At 27.9% G+C, this 20,467-nt stretch overlaps 2 protein-coding genes across 3 annotated transcripts; one reads left to right on the top strand and one right to left on the bottom strand.

The window, feature by feature from the left end:
* Positions 1–1,729: 1,729 nt before the first annotated feature.
* On the top strand, positions 1,730–12,558 carry LOC145194402 (coiled-coil domain-containing protein 42 homolog). Of its 2 annotated transcripts, none has more exons than XM_090069479.1 (12): positions 1,730–2,079; positions 7,050–7,155; positions 7,801–7,905; positions 7,989–8,074; positions 8,493–8,607; positions 8,754–8,810; positions 8,956–9,030; positions 9,808–9,843; positions 10,086–10,138; positions 10,435–10,503; positions 12,284–12,368; positions 12,445–12,558. In XM_090069479.1, the coding sequence occupies exons 1-12, from the start codon at positions 2,024–2,026 to the stop codon at positions 12,535–12,537; spliced, it is 936 nt and encodes a 311-aa protein (XP_089925605.1). In that variant the 5' UTR covers positions 1,730–2,023; the 3' UTR covers positions 12,538–12,558. The 2 variants fall into 2 exon arrangements, with proteins under 2 accessions (XP_089925605.1, XP_089925606.1); XM_090069480.1 differs by having other exon boundaries at positions 1,965–2,079; positions 7,801–7,859.
* A 659-nt stretch (positions 12,559–13,217) lies between these two features.
* LOC149881272 (T-box transcription factor TBX5-like) lies at positions 13,218–15,541 on the bottom strand. Its single transcript, XM_090068775.1, has 7 exons — positions 15,396–15,541; positions 14,890–15,136; positions 14,452–14,719; positions 14,166–14,318; positions 13,996–14,072; positions 13,733–13,857; positions 13,218–13,571 (listed from the first exon to the last, which is right to left on the bottom strand). Exons 1-7 carry the CDS (start codon positions 15,433–15,435, stop codon positions 13,246–13,248), a joined length of 1,236 nt encoding a protein of 411 aa, XP_089924901.1. The 5' UTR covers positions 15,436–15,541; the 3' UTR covers positions 13,218–13,245.
* Positions 15,542–20,467: the final 4,926 nt, after the last annotated feature.

Raw genomic sequence — 20,467 nt, forward strand, 5'->3', positions numbered from 1 at the left:
ATGTGATTATTGCTCGTCACTTTACAGAATATTGAGAAAATGCAAACAGCTACCTAATTGCCCGCGAACCCGATGAGTTATGATGATTCCTTGGGCTGTATAACGAGTATTTACCAGTTCTATGACATTCCCTAAACTTTATTAGGCTTTGCAGAACTGATATCACAGGGCTGGGTAGAGATAATATCAGTGCTAGAATGTTAAGTTCTTTGGGTTTTGCAGAACTGATGTTACAAGGATAGAGATAGTGTCATTTAAACTATTTATTGCTTTTAGATCAAAGCTGAAGTTATGTTTTTCGAAATTAAACTTAGAATCAATCTTTAACTTCTATTCTGAAAAGAAAACGTCTTCCAGATCTTTTATCTCTGAAGGAATAGAAAGGAATTTTAGAAAAAGTGTTTTAAGCCCTTGCTTCTTATTCTGAGTCATTATTAGGATTCTCAGACATGTTAACATTGGATGTTTAGTTAAAAATCATAGTGGAAAAAATAACAGAGCTAGACTTTTGTGGTTTAAATATAATTTTTAAAGCTGGGCTTAGATTGTTTACCGTTGTTCATGGTTACCGTTGTTCATGGTTCATTTCTTATAAAGTTGTTCATGGTTCATTTCTTATAAAGTTGTTCATGGTTATTTCTTATAAAGTTGTTCATGGTTCATTTCATACAAAGATTTTTCTTATAAAGATATTTCTTATAAAGATTTCTATTGAACAAGACCATTTATTTAATGAAAACGTGATCTCAAACAAACTTAATTATCTATTAGACAGGGACGATACGTTAAAAGTTTTTAAAATTTGAGTAATATTTTTTCCTCTGTATTTTTCAAATTTGAAAATATTGCATATGGCTTGCTAAATTTACCCATGATGTCTTTTTCAACTTAGGTTGTGTATATATAGCTCAAGCTTTTGGAATTTTTTAACTATGGTAGCCACAACCGATATATATAGAATTTTAATATTATTCTTTGTGAAAAACGCTCGTGAAAAAATGTTAAAAGAAATTCATAAATAAATTTTCATGGCTTTCCTCGCGCGCTTGGACTCACTAGAGATTGTCAAGACCCTTTATGTGTCCAGAAAGTTTATAACATTGAAAATCGTCTGCTGAGTGAGAATATGACAAAGAAAAGCCAAGAACCAATGACAAGTGCCCTTTTGCCAACAAGACTTTTATGGCCAAGATTAAAGATAGAATCAACAGTAGCCCTATCAAGACCATGAGGGCGACTTTTTAAATCATTGAGACTTCAAAAAAGTGCGAAGCTGCTTTGGATTCTCAAGAAAAAATATCGGTAGTTCTGTTTTCTGATGAGAAATATTTCACAGTGAGTATGGTCCTCAACAGCAGGATAAAAGATGCATCTCTACCTTAAAAGTTAACAAAATACCAGGTGACATCAAACCCATCTATCAGACAATCTATCTAGTTAGGGCCAATCCATTTGGAAACTATAGGATAACCTCTTCATCGAGTCCATCAAGAACACCTACAAGAGGTTCAGGGTTTGTCTAAAGGCTTTAATGAGCGTCAAAACTGAAGAAGGAAAAATTTTGAAACTTTAGGATTAAAGATTTATTTTAGTATTTCATAAATTATTGCCTATTTCTATTTGATCTCGTGTTTATTAATTTTCTTAAATTTGATTGGGTTAATTAATTTTCTTAAATTTGATTAGCTAGCCGCAAGCGGTATCGTTTGAAATATTTTAAGTACGCGTTAATAAACATGATCAGATTTTCTAATGTATCTGTTTTGTTATGTATTAAAAGTTTTGGCTTTTTATATCCATTTTTAGACCAACATTGGCAACAGAACTAACAAATCAAAAAGTTTATTTTTACTATTTCTGACCGATGAAATCTTACAAAAAAAACTTTATATGAGACCAGTAAAACAAGTTCTTCCACGTAAAAAAGATCATGAAATGATTTAAATATTTGTTACTTTTGGTTTAGAGGATTTAAATACGTGCTAGATAGCTAATTTTAATACTTATTAAATAAAAAGTGAAAATGACTGGCAAATGGGAAGAATACTTCAAAGCTAGCTTCGAAGAAAGACTTCTGATGTGAGAATTTTATTTCAGTTATTTAATTATTACACAGCTATAAGCTTACTTTAGTAAACTTAGGTAAATAAAGCAAAAAAAAAAACTTAAATGTAAAAGATCTAAGTATATGTTTTAAAAAAATCTAAATATAGCTAATTACTTTTATACTTTCATAATAATTATTTCAATTATATATGTATATAATATGTTTATTAAAAATTTATTGAGCCATGAGCTTTACATTTGAAAACATCTCAACTAGCTGGAAATAGCTGTTGTGACATGATTTTCCCAAGCTAAGCATAGAAAGGTATAACTAAAATTCTTCCATAATTAAAATTGATGTTAAAAAATACATCTAAGTAGTATGACTTTTGCTCTACCTGTTTGGGTCACAAGCCATGAATTTAAGTTGCGATACTCAAAACCTAATACTTATTTAAGTTTTTTTATATTTTGTCATGCAATATATCAGTTTGATTGCTCAACTTGTAATTGACTTAAAATAAAGAGTAAATTGATGGTGTCAAATCAGCATGTGCAATTTCAGTTCCATTGTTTTACCATGTCTGTAATTAAATCAAAATAAGTAAAGATGAAATTAATGTTTAATTTTTCTGATCCTAATTCTTATAAATAGTTAACTTTTTTATTATGCTATAGTAAATTTACTTTATAGATACAGGTTATTAAATTAAAATGTAAAAGTTAAGTTATAATTACTCAAATAAAAAAGCAACAAAACAAATTTCAAATCATATGGTAAATATGTCATCAGTATGTTAAATGTAATTAGTTCTTTTCATATTTGCAAAAATAATTTTTATTAAAACTATATAAATGACTTTGCAATAAGACACTTTTGCAATGAGTAACTAGATATCAGTTTTAACAGAACTTAATATATATATATATATATATATATATATATATATATATATATATATATATATATATATATATATATATATATATATATATATATATATATATATATATATATATTCTTAAGGTGTGTCTATGCAGGTATGTTTGTAGACTTATACAGATATTACATAAATATATTCCATCAAAGTTAAAGCATCTACACTTATACCACTGCTTTGTAATTTTGGTATGATAAAGAGGTTGCTATACTTTTTTTTATATCCTTTTATAAAAACTTTGCTTTTCTTGTATATTATTTCAAATCTATATTTGTCATGGAAAATTCCTATATGTAACTAATACCTATTGATTTTGATAATTACAAATTCATATAATTATCTAGGTTAAAAGTTGCTATAAATGGTTGTTTAACAGTGTTGTTTAATGGTGTTTTTTAATGTTAAAGAACATGAAGTCAAAGTTGTTGAGCATAAGAGTGTGTCAAGACTTTTTTTTTAATTTTTTTTATTCCTAAAACAAGGGGAGAAGGAAATTAAAAGTTGCTAAATTTTTTTGAGAATGCTAATCTAATTTTGTTTTACAAATTGGCTTAATTTTTACTCTGGTGATTTGCTTTATCAAAATAAATAATTTTTTCTTTTGAGGGTTGCAGTTTGGCATTGTATGTATGCTGACTGCTTTAACCAAAATTGAATTACTTATCAGAAATATAATTTTTCAAATTAACATTTATGGTTTATAAAGTGGTTACTTTAAAAAGGATAGCAAGTTTACACCTGTTATAGATTTTTGTTTATGTACCATGTTCAATAGGAATTTTAAAATTGATCAGTATTTTGAATTGCAATAAGAAACTTAAGTTTAATATTGTAATCTTTAAAAATAAATTGTTTAAATTTGAATACACCTGTACCAACATTTTTGTGGCAGAAAATTACCTTTGTTATAAACTAATGCTCTAGAAATAGAAATTTTATACATGCATTTATGCATTTTATGCATGAAATCTCAATTAGTATCTTGTTTTATTACTTTAAAATCAAAACTATTGTTAGTAATTTTGTGTTAAAAATTATTTTTTTAAGCATCCAAGATTAAACAGTAATCTTATTAACAGATGAGTGTTTACTTTGGTTTAGGGAAATATTTTTAGTATCTGAGATGCCTACAGAAAGGAATTTGATACAATATCAATTTCTATTAAGAGGGAATTGTAATGCCATTAAAAGAAGAAATTGTCCAGCAAAAGACAGTCAAAGATAATTTAAAAGCTAATTTAATTGCAAAAGTAATTACTGGTAAAACCAATTTCAACAAGTTAGTAGCATTGTGGGATGAAGTTGTAGCATCCAATACAAACTATAACTAGATAAATCTCAAAGTTTATGACAATTAATAAGCGTTTTGAAATTCTAGTTTGTAAATGCCCTATTATAAAATGTGAAGCTTTTAATTGCTCAAAAAAAATTTCTGAAGACGTTCTCTACAAGTGCAAATGCAGAAAAGATTTAAGTTTACTAAATATTATGGTTTTATTGTTGTTAAAGAGATATAGTTGGAAAGAAAAGCTTTAAATTATATGATAGAGTTGCAGTCTGAAAGTTATGCAAAAGAATATTGAGAAAAATATCTCAACAAGCTAATTCAAAAACAAGAAAAAAAATCTGAAAAAATCAGGCAGTAACAATAATAAAAAAATAAATACAAAAGAATGTCAAAGTAATACCTTTGGAGGTGGTGGAACCATTACAGCCTGAAACAGAAAGAAGGTAGAAGCATGTAAAAAACCTTTTTTTGAATATGAAGCTGCAACTACAAGCAGTATAAAGTTAGATATTTTTTCTACTTACTAATTGTTACATGGTTTTTTGTGATTTTTAAAATAAAACAAGCTTCTCTTTATAGGTATAGTGTATCTGCTCATGCAATAGCTGCAACTGCTATAGTAGCTCTCATTGATCGAGGTTTTCCTAAAACTGACAATAAAAGATTAGTTGTAGATCATAGTAAGGTTTTTAGCACAGGATCTTGTTAAACTTCATAAGGATTTTAACAAATCCAGCAAGAAGAGGAGAAATATAAGTGTTATTAAACCAGTTTATTAGCCAGTTTAACTATGTCCCTTGCAACTTCTGAATTCCAGCTTTTTTACATCAAAACTATGTAAATACTATCTTGTGAATCGAAATGTATTCAGTCATCATATAAATCCAACTTTTTAGTTTGCTGAAAATTTCTATTTTACAATAAACAACTTAAAGAAACTATTCTTATATTAGTCAGAATGATGGATTTAGGCTGGTAGCTGGAGTTTCACACCTAGATGAACTTGAGGCAGTTGCAGGGACAGTTTCTATCCAAAAAAAGAAATATTGTCAAGAAGTTGATGACCTTTGATGACTTTTGATGGATGTTGAGTCACATCATAAAATATTAGGCACAATCATCTGCTTTGAACTTCTCACCAACACTACCTGTTGGATGTAACTTCTTTTATGGATCAATCTAAGGATCAGTGTTTTGGAATGTTCCAGAATAAAAGAAAAGATTTTTTCATTTCAAATAAGATTTTTTCATTTCAAATAAGATTTTATGTTCAATCAAGCTATCCTAACATAATTGATAATTGATCATTTGAATGATGCACACATTTTTTGTGGTAACTTATTTAGATTTACCTCAAAATAAACTTTTTTTAGCTTTTAAATTATAGATTTTAAATTATATTTCAATTATTATATTTAATGCTTATAGATATACTGCAATATATTGGAATTGTTTTTTCAACTCAAAAGAAAGGATTTTTTAAATATAAAATTAGATACAAAATTTTTCACATTCATTCTATATTCTTTAAATGAGAAACAAGATTTTTGCATTTGAATCTGGTGTTCTTCGAGTATATAACAATAACAAGATTTTTAAAAAATTGCTCAAAATTTTGAAAAAATAATTTTATCAACAAATTTGTCATCAATTGATGTGTTCAATTAATTCAGAAGATTATACATTTTTAAAGGTATGACATTCTCATAGACTTTTTAAAGCTGACATTTTGTAAACAAGATTTCCTTCTCATTAAGAGTTTGTGTTGCAAGGAAAAGCATTTCAGAGACTTGAGCCACATCTTAACTTTGTTGACTCTTCTTTCTTGCGCTATAAATGTTATTGCTAAACTTAATAGTTGCACAACTTTATTAATTCTTAAGTTTTTAATCTTAAAGTATTTAACAACTTTTTTCAATTATTTAAGTGTGTTGCAAAGTTTGTAGAAACTCTTGATTATGCTTTCATAAATTGAACTTTGTTCTACTGCAACAAGAACAAGGGCAAGAAATACAAATGAGCTTTCAAGAGAATAAACTAAATTTCCAAAAAATTCTTACATTTTTGGTTGGTTTGTAATTTGTAAAAGAATTTAAACATGCAATCAAAAAAAAAATTTTTTTGTTTTGTTTCACAAAGTTCAATAAAAATTTTTCTTAACTCATGGGCCTCTAATGTTTAATTTGTCTCAACTCAACATACAGAGATGTTGAGTTGAGACAAATTAAACATTAGAGGCCCATGAGTTAAAAACTTGTTTCTAATTTGGTGAATAAAAAAAAGTTTTTTTCTATCAAAATGGCCATTCTATCTGAAGGTTGAAGATTCATCACATTTATGTTTATGTCTAATCACTGCAACAATGCAAAAGCTGTTATTGAATACTTTGGTCCAATTTACAGGGTTATTAAAATATTTGATAGTAGCAGCACTTTTATTTTGTCTGAATTGCAGAAAATTTGACCATTATGGTGAAAATTCCTGTAATTCTGAAATATGTGATTATGGGATTTATAAATGATGATGGAATCAATCCCAGGTCAAAACATAAAAATGCAAATCACTTTAGCATAACTTTTTGTGATTAGAAACACAAAACCATTTATCATTATTCTCTGCAATATTTTGAAACTTTTAACTTTTGTCCAAATACATTTAATGCTCTAAGCAACAATCTGGATTTATTAGAGCTGGTAATGAATTCCATCCTAATGTTGAGGCAATATCTAAGATTGCTACCAGCATGATGAATCTTCTTGTCCACTTACTTTTAGAAGTATGCCTGATAGAGCTGATAAACACTTAACACCTGCTACGCGTCTCCTTGAAAAACGAAGAGAAATGTTGGAGATGGAGCAAGCCTTAAGCACACAAAAAGAAGTTTGAATTATTTTTTTATTCACCTATTTAAATTAATTTTAAGATTTAAAATATTTTATGGTGCTTCAAAGGTTTTCAAAGTGGTAATTACAAATAAGACTTATCATAAAAATATATCGTTGCCAAGTAGTGACTGAAATTATGATTAAATTTTAGTAATTATTTCACAATTATATTATTGTATTTCACAATTATATTATTGTATTAAAGCCACAAAAGAATCAACTAATAACTTTTAAAATTCAACACAATGCCATCTTCACAGTAATATTTTGAGAAACATCAAAAGAATCAAAGACAAAAGCAAATCTTGTTTAAGCACAAGATCTCAAACAAAACATACTGTTTTTGGTGCTCCAAAGTCTTTATTAATCTTAGTTTGAATTAAATCAACGTTGAGAATATGTATTTATCTTGTATTGGCTTTGATGGAAAAATAGATTTAAACAGAATCCACATAGTTTTCCCATTTAATATTCATTTAATTATAATGTTTACTATCTTAGTTGCTGTAAAATTTCATATTTTTATTATCAAAATTTATGTAAAGAAAAGAACTGCATAAGAAAGTTTGTTGAATATAATTTTATTGGATTAAATTATTTATAGTGAGTCAGTTACATTTAGTTCTTTACCATATTTTAGGAATTTCAATTGCAGATGGAAAGTGTGCAGCAACGGAAAGAGCAGCTTGAGAGAAAAAAGTACCAACTCAAAGAATCTCTTCTTAAATTTGACAAGTTTCTTAAGGCAATTAAGCATGTTGTTATAAAATTTCCTTTATGTTAAAATTTTAAAGCATTTGTTGATTTTGATACTTAAAACTTTCTTAGGAAAATGATTCAAAACGAGCACGAGCAATGAAAAAAATGTCTGATGAAAGAGAAGCAAAAAGAGGGAAAGAAAGGGAAATTGAAAAGTATATAATAATCCAATTTTTTTAAACAAATTTATCTGTGACCATGTTTCAACTTTATTAAGCCCCAAAACAAGATTAATAATCAGGTACCTGGTGATTGCTTATTTATCTGGCCATGTAACTAAATAAAATACCTTTTTCTAAATACTAAATAAAAATTTTTTGCATTTTTAATAAAAAACAAATCTATTTTATTTAGTCCATAGTGAATCTAAATTAAAGCAAACTTACTTCATAGAAATGCTAGAGTTGATATAGTTTTCAGAAATGTCAATTTCTTTTAAGTAAATGTTTATTTTAATCCGGCTCTTTTTTTTAGGTGTAGGTTTTAGATTATTTGTAGAAAATTTTGTTTTCCTAATCAAATTAAGGAAAATAGATGTTCAGTTTGAGGGATGGTTTGCTAATTATTTTCTAGGCTTACAGATGAGATGCAACAATTGATAAAAATTCGGGATAAAATACAAAAAAAAGCAGAAAAATATTCCACTTGCCAAAAATATCTTGATAAAGCATTAGAAATTTCTGAAGAAGTTTGTGTTTTAAATGTTATAAATTTTTTGTGATTTTTGTTTTTTTTCTATTTTAGCAGTATCTTATAAAGTAGTTCCCTTTAATCTCTATAAAGTTATCTTTTATAAATTTTATCTAGCTGTATTTTTTTATTTCCACTTTATAGTTTCAAGAACTTCGTGAAATTACAGCCCGCTATGACACACTAATCAGCACTCATAATGTACATTTTCCTTTGCTAAGTTATTTTAATTAGGGCTTAAGTATGTTAATTTATGTAAATAATCTCACCATTCTGTTTTTTTTTGTTGTTGTTTTTTTTTCCTTTTTTTCCTGTTTCCTCGCCTATTTCAATTTTTCCTCAACAGGAGTTGCTAGCAAGAGAAAACAGACATCAAGATGCAATTGAGTATGAAAAATCTAAGCTCAGCAAATTTGTAGAGGTAGTTCAGTGTTGTAGAATTATTTAAGTGTTGTAGAGTTATTGAAGTGTTGTTTATCTTTTTCAAGTTCATGTTTATACTTTATTATCATCATATGTTTCACTCTGTTTATTATTTCACCTTTATTACTATAGTTTGTATAAACATTTTTCCATCAGGTATAGGTTTTCTTACTAGGATAATCATGTAGATCAAGGATAATTATGTAGGTCAAAAATAATTATGTAGATCAAAGATAATTATGTAGATCAATTTAATGTAAGTACTCAAAGTTTTCAGGGACTTGTAAAATATTTGTAAAATTTCTTTCAAAAGTTCTTTAAAGAAATCTTACAAAAATATTAACCCAAAAGAGTTCTTTTTTTATTTTGTTCTTTTGCTGTTGTTGTTGTTTTTTTTTATTTGTTAAATTCTTTTCTTTGAAATAGATCAACAGTTACCAATTGTAATGTACAATTACTGTTTTAATCACAATGACAACTGTGATGCAAAAAAAGCATTTGAATTAAATATTTGATATTTTGTTGGGTTTCTTTTAATTATTTTAACTGAAAAAAAAAACGGTTTTTTTTTACTGATTGTAGGTATTTTTCCATGCTATTAGCAATGTTTTTATTAGCAATAGCATAAAATCTCTAGAGATCAATAAAATGCAAAAAAAAAAAAAAAACAGAACGTCATTAAGTATTTCATTTGATAAAGATTTCAAACTGTTTCAAAATTTTGTTTCAAGGTTTCAATGAGTTCTATTTTCATTTTTTCTGGTTTTTATTTTAGGAGAAAAATAATGAAATACTTTATTACAATAACCAGGTAGGTTAAATACTCCATTATAACAACCAGGTAGCTTAAATACTTCATTGTAACAACCAGGTAGGTTAAATAGTTCTAAGTTAAACTACTCCTTTAATAAATAAAATTATTATGTCAGTAAGTTTATGTTATCAATTGACAAAACTTTTAATCTCAGGAAGATCAGACTTTTTTTTAAAAAAAGTTGATTTTTTGCTAATCAATATTTTATCTATCTTGATCTTTTATTTACTTTGATCTAGCTTGCCCAGCTGCAAACAGAACTGGAAAAAGAGCAAAGTAACGCCTTGAAATGGTCAGTTTTAAATGTAGTTATATTTAAGTTAAAGTTTTAGTTTGTTAATGTAAAAAGTGTAAATAGAATATTTGGCTCGTTATAACACAAATTATTTGCGTTCCATTGTTTTTTTATGTTAAAAACACATAAAAACAAGAAACAATTACACTTATGCATCTAAAAAATCTGTATGTAAAAAGATTACCATGGAGGATATGTTTAAAGTAAGGGAAAAAGCAAAATACAGATGTCACAAAATGTATATAACACACATTTATGTCTGTCTAACAGAATTGGTTACTTGTTGTTTGCAGGGAATCAGAATGGACACATATCCAAAATACAGCTGCTAAAAAAACCTTGTTGCTGGGAAGAATTAAAATGTAAGTGTAGTTATTTAAAGTATTTAGTAGTTATCCTTCACACGAGCTTTCATCTTAAGATATTACAATATTTCTTTTTTAAAGTGCCCACTCCATTTAAACAAAGCTTTTTACTAAATATTACTTAACATGAGTCTTTCATTTACTCGAGATTCGTATCAAAAAGATGGCTGTCGGTAATCATTTTTTCACCCATCTAATACCTCTTTAAAAAAATAAAAGATTCGATTAGGTTTTTTCTCTTACAGCAGATAAAATGTTTTAATAGCTCGTTACTCTTTGTCGTTAAATTTTTCTAATTTTCCGAAGGCTTTCTTTTTGTTTTAATAGAAATACAATCTGCTTTTTGCTGTGTTTAAATGATGTATTTGCGATTGCTAATTGGTTGCTGAAAAAAAAGGTTCCTAATAACCATCTTGAAAATTGTAAAAAGATTCAACCTGAGATAGATTTGATTATAGTTTAGTGAATTATTTATTGAGTGCGCATCAGTTGTTGTAAAGTGTAAACAGCAATCGTTAACACCCTGAAGCTTTAGAATAAAACACATTTTGAAAAATTATTTTGTCACATCAAGAAAAAGGGGATTAAGTAAGTCAACTTAATTACAAATACATTTAAATGAACTCAAAGAAAACAAGGAAAAAGCGTTTATTATCGAAGAATAAATTTAGAATTCTGATTTTTAACTAAAGAAGAATTATAACACCTAATAAAGTTCTATCATATTGTAGGCTTGTAATAGATTGATTGTTTGCAATAGAACTTTTTGAAGTGATTTATAAACAATCTATCGAATTCGAGTTAAATTTTCAAGTTAAAAAGCTGTAAACCATGTTGGCTTTTTGTTTAAATAAAAGCCATTTAAATTCTGTATTATGTTCTTGAATTTCGTTGCTGTTTTCAAAATTTTTCTGGACATTTTTTAAAACTACACCACCGGGTGGCATTCCAAACCATGATTTTTTTGCCAAAATTTTTTTTTCAAAAGTTTCGTTCCTTTCGGGATTGAATAAAGTTTCTGGCCTGTGAGCGTCGAACAGTCGACAGCTTGCAGTAGGTTTCATCATCCATTAGAATACACTTTTGATTTCCTTAAAGCTTTTCTTGCAGCAGTTTTCGAGCGCGTTTTTTAATATTCATTTTCTTCGAGCGCGTTTTTTAACATTTTCTCTGAATTGCTGTTGGGATCTCCCAGGGAATTTCTACTTCCTGTATGTCTTGTCTCTAGCCATATCTCTATTTGACTTTTTGAATTGTCAACTTTTTCAGTTTTTTTTTTTTTGTTTGTTTATTTTGTTTTTTTTTAATATCTCGAACGAAATACTCTGGGTTTACATCGATCCCCTAATCACTTTTGATCAAGTTTTAAACTTGACGGTCCTCTTTCTCGGTTTCTGGATTTTCTCTCCAATCAGCGACTTTCACTCCACAATTTGATGACACGATACTTTTCTATTGAACTTTCACTCCACAATTTGATGACACGATACTTTTCTATCGAACTTAATGCTTTTTTGCCAGCGAATTAATTGGAACATTAAGATTTTTAAGCCACTCGTCCGAAATCAATTTTCTTACTTTTATTTGCAAATATGTTTTCTTTTTTACAATGAACGTTTTTAAATATATGTATTATAATATTTGTGAGGGAGATAAATTTGCTTTTAAAGAATAAAAAAATGATCAAAATTAATTGGTTTTCGAAATGCTTCAAAAACCTTATGGGTAATTTTCATTCCGGAAAGTCTTTGATGAATTTTTTTATTTTTTGAACCAGGGCTTCTCATAATCTATTCCAGTTAATCAATAAAAATGCAAAAGTTACCGAACCAGTTGAAAGCACCCTTGAACAGCTCAGTAGGGTATAAAAAGATTTATTTTTTCAACCGGTAAATTATCTCTACATTGTCTGATTATTCTTTTAAACTTTGTTTTCAGATTCAAACTTTTGTTCAGGATCTTACACAAATAACAAACGAGATTAAAAGATCAGAAAATGCAAATACCTCACCCCTGAGCCCTAACGTCTAATTTATTGTCAGTATATATATATATATATATATATATATATATATATATATATATATATATATATATATATATATATATATATATATATATATATATATATATATATATATATATATATATATATATATATATATATATATATATATGATTTATTTATTGGGTAATTATTGTTTGACTTTGCAAGTATTTTAACATTAGTAGAGCAAACTTTTTGTGGTTACTAAGTTTCTTAAAAAGAGTTATCTATTTTCCACTTCGGCTTGTAATACTATCATATACGTTTAGTAATACTCTGTTAACTGCTACTTCAATTTTTAGCTGTTTTAATCTAATTATTGTTTGTTTGTTTGTTGTTTTTTTTTTTGTTTTTTTGTTCTTTTTTTTGTTCTTTTTTATAGCAGCAGGACATAAAATAAAAATTCAAAAATACGCTGCAAGATTTTATCTTTCAAAATAAAAAAAATTCACTGTTTCTATAGAAGGAATCCTGCTAGAATTCAATTAAAATGTAATTACCCATTTAAGATCTTTTAAGATCTCTTAACTAAATGATCATTTAGTTAAATCATCATTCGACTATGGTAATAATTTCTTCAAACCTGAAACTAGTTTCAGGGTTGTGGTTGCAGTAAATAAACCATGAGAACAGTCTTAATAATCATGAAAAAAAACCACCTAAGGAGGCGAGTTAGTAATCTGATATAAGAGTTATAAGGTTGAGACTTCCTTATTATGGGTCCAATCGCCGTATTGATAATTTTCTACATTATTCATCATATAGATTGATTCATTCGGTGTGACTTGAGGCGGTGCTAAACCGTACAAAATCGGGAGGGTGAATTCAGTTATTGAATGAAACTGAATTTGAGAAATAGGGTTTAAACTAGTATAATTGTACTTGACTGCGCCAATGTGCGATAGATCAGTATGAACGTGATCTTCTGGTATTTCTTGATGTCTAAAGTTGTTTATATTTTTTATAAACGATCGAACGTTGCATGTGTATTCTGTTGGGCTGCATTTTGATTGAAATTCTACATGTAAACGTTATTTTAACAATTTTTGTTGATCTTTAATTTATTAGTAGTTTACTTAGTTAAAGAGAGCAGTAAAAAAAACAAAAAAAAACAACTTCTTTTTAGTGCCAACTAAGAAATCTTTAAGATTCTTGTTTCTGAATTTGAATATAACTTACCGTATTTCGTGTGATCTGATTTCGCCAAACTGATTTTCCGATTTGGGCTTGCTCCTCTCTTTCTTAAGTAAATATTTGGCGCGAATGCTCGCTTCGTTTTTAATTGGACATCAGGATTAAGATATCTAAAAGTTTTTTGTAAATTTACTCTCAACAGTGTTTTTAAGTACAGTGTTTTTGTTAAAGTTTACACATTTTTCATGTGCATTTCCATATATTTCCATATACGGCATTAAAATGTTTTATATTGAAAAGAAATTAACCTTTTTATTCTGTGGCTATCTGTGATTCTGCGGAATCCTTTTGCAAATGGATTGTTTTCAATTTTTAGCTGAGTCATCTGTAAGTTTAAAAAAATGTTTTACTATCGAAAGGAATCAATATTTATCAAATTTAAGTTTAAAGCAAAATTAAATGAAATTTTTCAAATTACCTTTGGACACTGGTATGCTGTGACTGCGATCAACTCAGTCTCTTTGAACACATGCGTACTAAACGCACTGTTGCGCAACGCTTCATTAGTAATATCATCAGCCTGCACAACATGAATACGAGGTTGATACTTTTGAAGAGAATTAAGAATAATCTAAAATAAGATTAAACTTCATTCATTTTGGAAACTTTTTTTTTTTTTAATTTAAGGAAAATTTATTGCTTTTTCAAGCAATCAAGCAAATATAGGCTCAGAAAAAGTTTGTATAACCTTTGTACAAACTTACGTGACCGAATTGGTCCAGATGATTGTTTGTCAATTTTAGTTTCTGAAAACTCGTAGTTTGACACATCCATTGTGCTCCTAGTAACGAACCGTCTGGATGTATGTATATACAACTTGGTAACTGGGCTTCACTTTTTCCAGCGATAATCCATTCAGAATTATAATATTTATATCGATTATCGTCCACTGGCACTATGTCCATGATAAGAAAGTATTTTAGCTTCGGATCAAGCCCCGTAATGTTTACTTTGATTACTGGAAACATCCGCCTAAAAGTGTAAACCATTTTTTATAAGGTGAGTTTTATGTCAAAGAACGACTTCAGTAAACCTTTGCAATTTTTATACAAAAACATTATCATCAATGAGAAACGATTCCTAACATTGCAACAGTGATGTTATGCAGCTATTACACTGTCACCTCAATAAACGTTTTTTACCTTCCTGATTTTGTTATTATCATTTCCGTTCCAACGGCATAAAATTTTGTCCACATCTCTTTGTTTTGTAAAACTACTTTTGCACTAAAAGTTCTTTGTGGTGTATAACCTTTAGATAAACCTATTTCAGAGTTAATATTTGAAGCTGATAAAAGCAAATAATCAATATCCCTTGATAAAGTTTCAAGTATTTCCTCTTTCGGAGAAATTATTTTTTCTTCAGATAAGTCCATCTTTATAGCCGTTTCTAATAATGATAATTTAGAAAACAAATTTAATAAAAAAGTATCTAATCTAATAAACCAAAATTAACAACAAAATTAATAAACAAAAAATTATAATTTTTTAAACCAAATATACCAAAAGCAATAATAGGTATATCTGATAATTCGGTTGCCGTATACTTCAACCATATACTATTTCGAGTTTCTCAACCACTTACAATTTTTTTAAGAAACTTTCATACAAAGTTCTTTAATAATATTTTAAAGACTAGCATCAAATACCTTTTTCGTTTTTCGGCTCTTCATTTGTAATCTCATTCATTATTTTTATTAAAATACTTCATTAAATTTTATATTGATATAAATATAGGTTATGGCCGTAGCTTCACGTGGAGGGTCCCATTCCTTGTAGCGGCTTTTTATTAGTGGGTAAGAATTATGTAACTGAAATCTTATACTACAAATGAAAAGCTAATTAGAATATTTGTTTAAGTAAAAAAATATTACAATTATCCAATCAAATTTGACCATCCCAAGTAAAACTCGACCACCCTATTTTATTGTTGGATATTTAGCTAAAAAATTAGCTCATGGAACGTAAGAAGCTTTTGAATTAAATCCTTTTTTTTTCTTTTCTGAGTTAAATTATTTCAGTTTATTATAATTGTCATCTTCGCATATTATTAACGCGCTGAGGAACTTATTAATTAGAAAATTAAAAAATTTTTATTCACAATAATTAAATCCCTAATTTATATTACTATATCTTTTTTAAAAATTTTTGGATTGATTTGGTAAATACTAAAATTGTTTTAGTAAACATTGTAATTAAACGCAGATGTTTTCTTTTCTTTAAACGCTATTGATTTTTGGTTAATAAGCAGAACCTTAAAATTAAAAGCATCTGGCATTTGAGTAAAACTACGAACACAGGAGGGCTACTCATGGTTATATAAAAATTTTCAAAAAATCCTTCAAAGGTCTTTGCTAAAACTGAAATATCAATTTTTTTAAAGAAATATTGAGTTTTGATTGAAAAAAATTAATTTCTTTTGAACCGATCACACTAGAGATTTAATGAATGGTGGCGCTGAATGATGCCTTATAAGATTAAAATCTTATTTTAGAATGGAGAAACTATTAGGCATTTGCATTCAAAAGCATAGTATCAAAGCATAGTCATTAATAAGTATAGTATTTTAGCATATTGTTATGCATTAACATAGATTTATGTGAAAGTTAAGTAGAAAATTTTTTTTTTTTAAACGAAAAGCTGAAAATGAATTTCCTGGACCTCTACAAGTAAATTTATTTAAAATGAGTCATATAAAGATTACCTTTAAAGTTTAGAACCTTAAATGAGCAAAAATTAAATCACAGTAAAATTTTACACAGCTTAAAAGGACATTTGTCAAAGAAGCATTTCTTCCAACTGTTAGGTGTAAGTTACTAAGCCCGTTTAGAGTCATGCTTTTTCGGAGCAAACTTTTAATATGAACATCAAAGAAGAGAGGTTCATCAAAAAGTTTCGCTTTGTAAAACATGATTTAGTTTTAGGATTCCGTAGATTCCAAGAGAGTGAAAAAAATTGTGGAGATTTTTCTATAACTATTTTTAAAATTTCAGCTAATGAGATGATAGCTCTTTTTTATACAAGTTTTATTTAAAACTTATATTTTATTGGTGAGTCTGGCCTACTACATTCATGGCCGTACATCTTACAATTGTGAGGGGGAAATTAAGAGGCCGATTTTTAATGTTTTTGACACAAAAAATTGCTAAAGTATTATTTTAAAATCTATTTTTCTTGAAGAGTTTATAAATTTAAAGAAACTATATTTAAAATGGTCAACAAATGTCTGCACTAAAATGTACATCCTGATATTTAAGCAACAAATACAAGCAAATTGCAACATTTCGTTTTCCAACAGACCAAAACTTAAATCAACTTTGGATACGATTTGTTAATCATTCAGATTGGATTCTAACAAATCATTCTGTTTTATGTGAACTTCATTTTGAAGATAAATATATAACTAGAGGTGATAAATGCACTCGGAATTGGCTTATGAAACCTGTTCCTTCCAATTATTCATGTGAACTTTTGCAAAAAAAATCATCTAAGAATTCTTGAAATCCTCCTAAAAAAAGAATATTCCAAGAAGATCAGTTAGATACATTCAAGAAAAATGATACACTTACAAGTTTAGTTTACACAACTTGAATGAAGCAGTGGCACTACCTGGGTTTAAATTTAAACAATTTGAAAAAGTTGTTGTATTTTATAATATAGTATTTAATGAACAAACATACTTTCCAACAATATTAAAACCAAAAGCAGTTGATGCAGATCTGAATGTGCATTTTCACTGCAAGGGGGCACCACATCCATTCCAAGTTGGTTTGTTAATTAGTGTGCTAGAAAATTTTCCTTCTTATATTAGAAACATTACATTAGAAAATTGCAACTTTATTTTAAATGAGAATAAAGATAGTGAGCTTTACAAGCCACAAGGCAGGCCACCATATTCTGCAGAGATAATTCGGTATGCATTACTTCTAAAATATACTTCTTTGCAGGCGTACAAAGTGTTACTTAAAAATGTTCCTATATCATCAATATCTCTGTTAAATAAAGTTCAACAAGAAGGTGCTGATTCTTTAAAGGTTTATAGTAAACCATAGAAGGAATATAGTAGGCCATGGTAACTCTTAAAAAGTCAGGTCAGGTCATTTAAATTTAACTCTTTTGTTTGGGTTGTAAAACATTTATTTAATTTTAACTCTAAAGATCTTATGATAACAAGGTGTATTGTTGGACACTGAAATAATACGGCCAGTTTTTGATTAAAAATGACGTGTTTGAGCCCAAATACAAAAATCAAACTTCAAAATGTTTATAATCTATGGGTTTGTCCCATAAAATAAACTCTTTACAAAACCAAATTACAGAGTGAAAGAAAAAGAATATTGTAAAAATGTTCTTAGAACATTCACAGACTTGGATTCAGTGCTTTTTTGAGGGTTTCCAAATCTTTTTTAAACGCGTTTTTGGAAGGGAAACAAAGTACTAATTAGACACAATAATTGCGCAAGATATTATAGCTAACTTTCAAAACAGATTTTAATGTTGATTTTTTAAAATTTTTTTAAAATATTGATAATGAAAATTAAATTTCTAAGCCGTTATTTAAAAAGTAGTTTTAAAAATTTCCAAAATACAAACGCCATTTACATACTTTTAAAATATGTTTATATATATATATATATATATATATATTTAGGTCAACAAAAGACGTAAACTGCAAGTTGTTGCCAAAAAAATCTCCCTTAGAAAACTTCCTGTTACAGGTAGTAATACATTCCGGAGAAATTATTCATAACTTTAAACTTTCGTTGGTCGTTAGATGTTATTCAAATTTAAACTTAGACAGTATCAAATATTCTGGAAACACGCAAACTTGAAAGTTTTTTTGCTCTCCCGTAAAACTTTGTCACATGGGATAAGTCCTCGTTGTGTCCTTCTTTGTTTTAGTACACAGACAACTTGTAAATAAAACATTTTCGCACTTGATCTAGTTCCAGTACGTAGTTAGCTGCACAACTAATTGCCCTGTAATACCCCTTAAACTTTTAACAGCTTGGCGCTTAAATTTTTCGGACTTGCTTGTACATTTGTGTATTTAAAAAACGAGGTTCGTGGAACCAAAATGTTCAAGATGGCCGTCACCTTACTTGATATTAAGAATTAAAAATGCTAAAAAATTTGTTTCTAATATTGTTGTCATTATGTTTCTGATATTGTTGTTATTATGTTTCTGATATTGTTGTTATTATGTTTCTGATATTGTTGTTAATTTGTTTCTAATTATTTCTAATTATGACGTTAAGACTGTAATTTAGAAAGTCTAAAAATAACAGTTTAAGTTAGTTTTTCACAGTTCAATGAAATATAGTCAATGTAAACATATTTAGAAGGGTATCAAACAGGCTTTTCTTAAAAAATACTTCAAGTTTCAGAAGTATCTACTAAAATAGTTAGATAAGTGGAGCTGCAACCATCAGCTACCGAAAGCTGTAAAAACTTTTGAAAAAGTTTTTTTCAAACGAAAAATTAATTTCATAAAAATAAAAATAAAAACTCATTTCTGTCAGGACGGTTAAGAAAATCCTTTTGATGTATGAATATACACACATATAGTAGAGCGACTATGTAAAACTTTTGAACTTCGTCCGAGAAAGATGTTCCATTGTTAAGGTTTTGATGATAAACACCAATAAAACTTAAGTTTAAGCAGAGCTTTGTGTTAATTTATCACCAATTTTCAAAAGTGAATGATGTAAATAAAGCAAAAGCCAAGTATAATTACCATGCTCTTGCAACTTAATTATTTTTAACTATTCAAAATTTGTCTTAAATCAAAAATGCATAATTACATAATTACAACATTTAAAGTATTAACGAACCTTTTTATTGATTCTTTACAATTAGATTAATCAGGTTGTTCTCAGATCTGTTTACAAATCTGTTGTAAACAATTAAATTTTAATTTGTAGTTTACATACAAATATGCTTAATAAAGGTAAAAGTCATGAAGATTGCCGCAAAGCTGTGTTTTTTACATATGTAAAAGTGTGAATAGAAAAAACTACAGCATTTATAATTGAAAGCACAGGCTTGTGAAAAAGGACTTGAATTTTTATAATGAAAAGTTTTCAAGAAGAGTTTGTCGAAAGTTGTTCCAAAAGTTTGACCAACGTGGCCAAAAATTTTCATTCCCTGGATTGTTTAATGTGGATTTTTTCCAAATAAAGCCACACACTCAAAATTCTATGAACAGTGTTTGATTTTCAAGATTGTAAAACTAAAGCTGAATGAAAAGAATCAATTTAAAGATAAAATGAAATACTCAAAAAGATACTTGCTCATCATCAACCTCAAGAGCCCTATTCCATCAACAAACTGAAAAAAGATGTACTGTGCCTAGCAGTCATTGATCGAGGTCTGAGTCATTTCTGCATAACTGGGACAAGACATCAAAACTTGCAACTTTGATTTCAATCGAGCAAGTTGGAGCTAAAGAAATTGCATCATCAGTCATTGCCAGTAAGCAAGGATTACCCCATGGTGCCATTAGATTCAGCCAAGCAACCGGAGGCAAACTATTTTCATTAACTCTAGGTAACAGATGTCCATTTTTCATTAGTTTTGAAGCTTAAGTTTCAATAATTAGGTTTTAATATTATCACAAAAAATTATTCAAAAAAAATTATTTTAGTAAAAGTAATTATTATTTGATTTGCTTAGGTTCATCAAAAAGACACATATCTTTAGCCAACATTCTCAAAGCTCA

This window comes from Hydra viridissima, unplaced genomic scaffold, assembly GCF_058129835.1.
Source record: "Hydra viridissima isolate aposymbiotic clone 2 unplaced genomic scaffold, HvirCarnegie_v1 scaffold_12, whole genome shotgun sequence".
In the NCBI taxonomy this organism is placed as follows: Eukaryota; Metazoa; Cnidaria; class Hydrozoa; order Anthoathecata; family Hydridae; genus Hydra; species Hydra viridissima.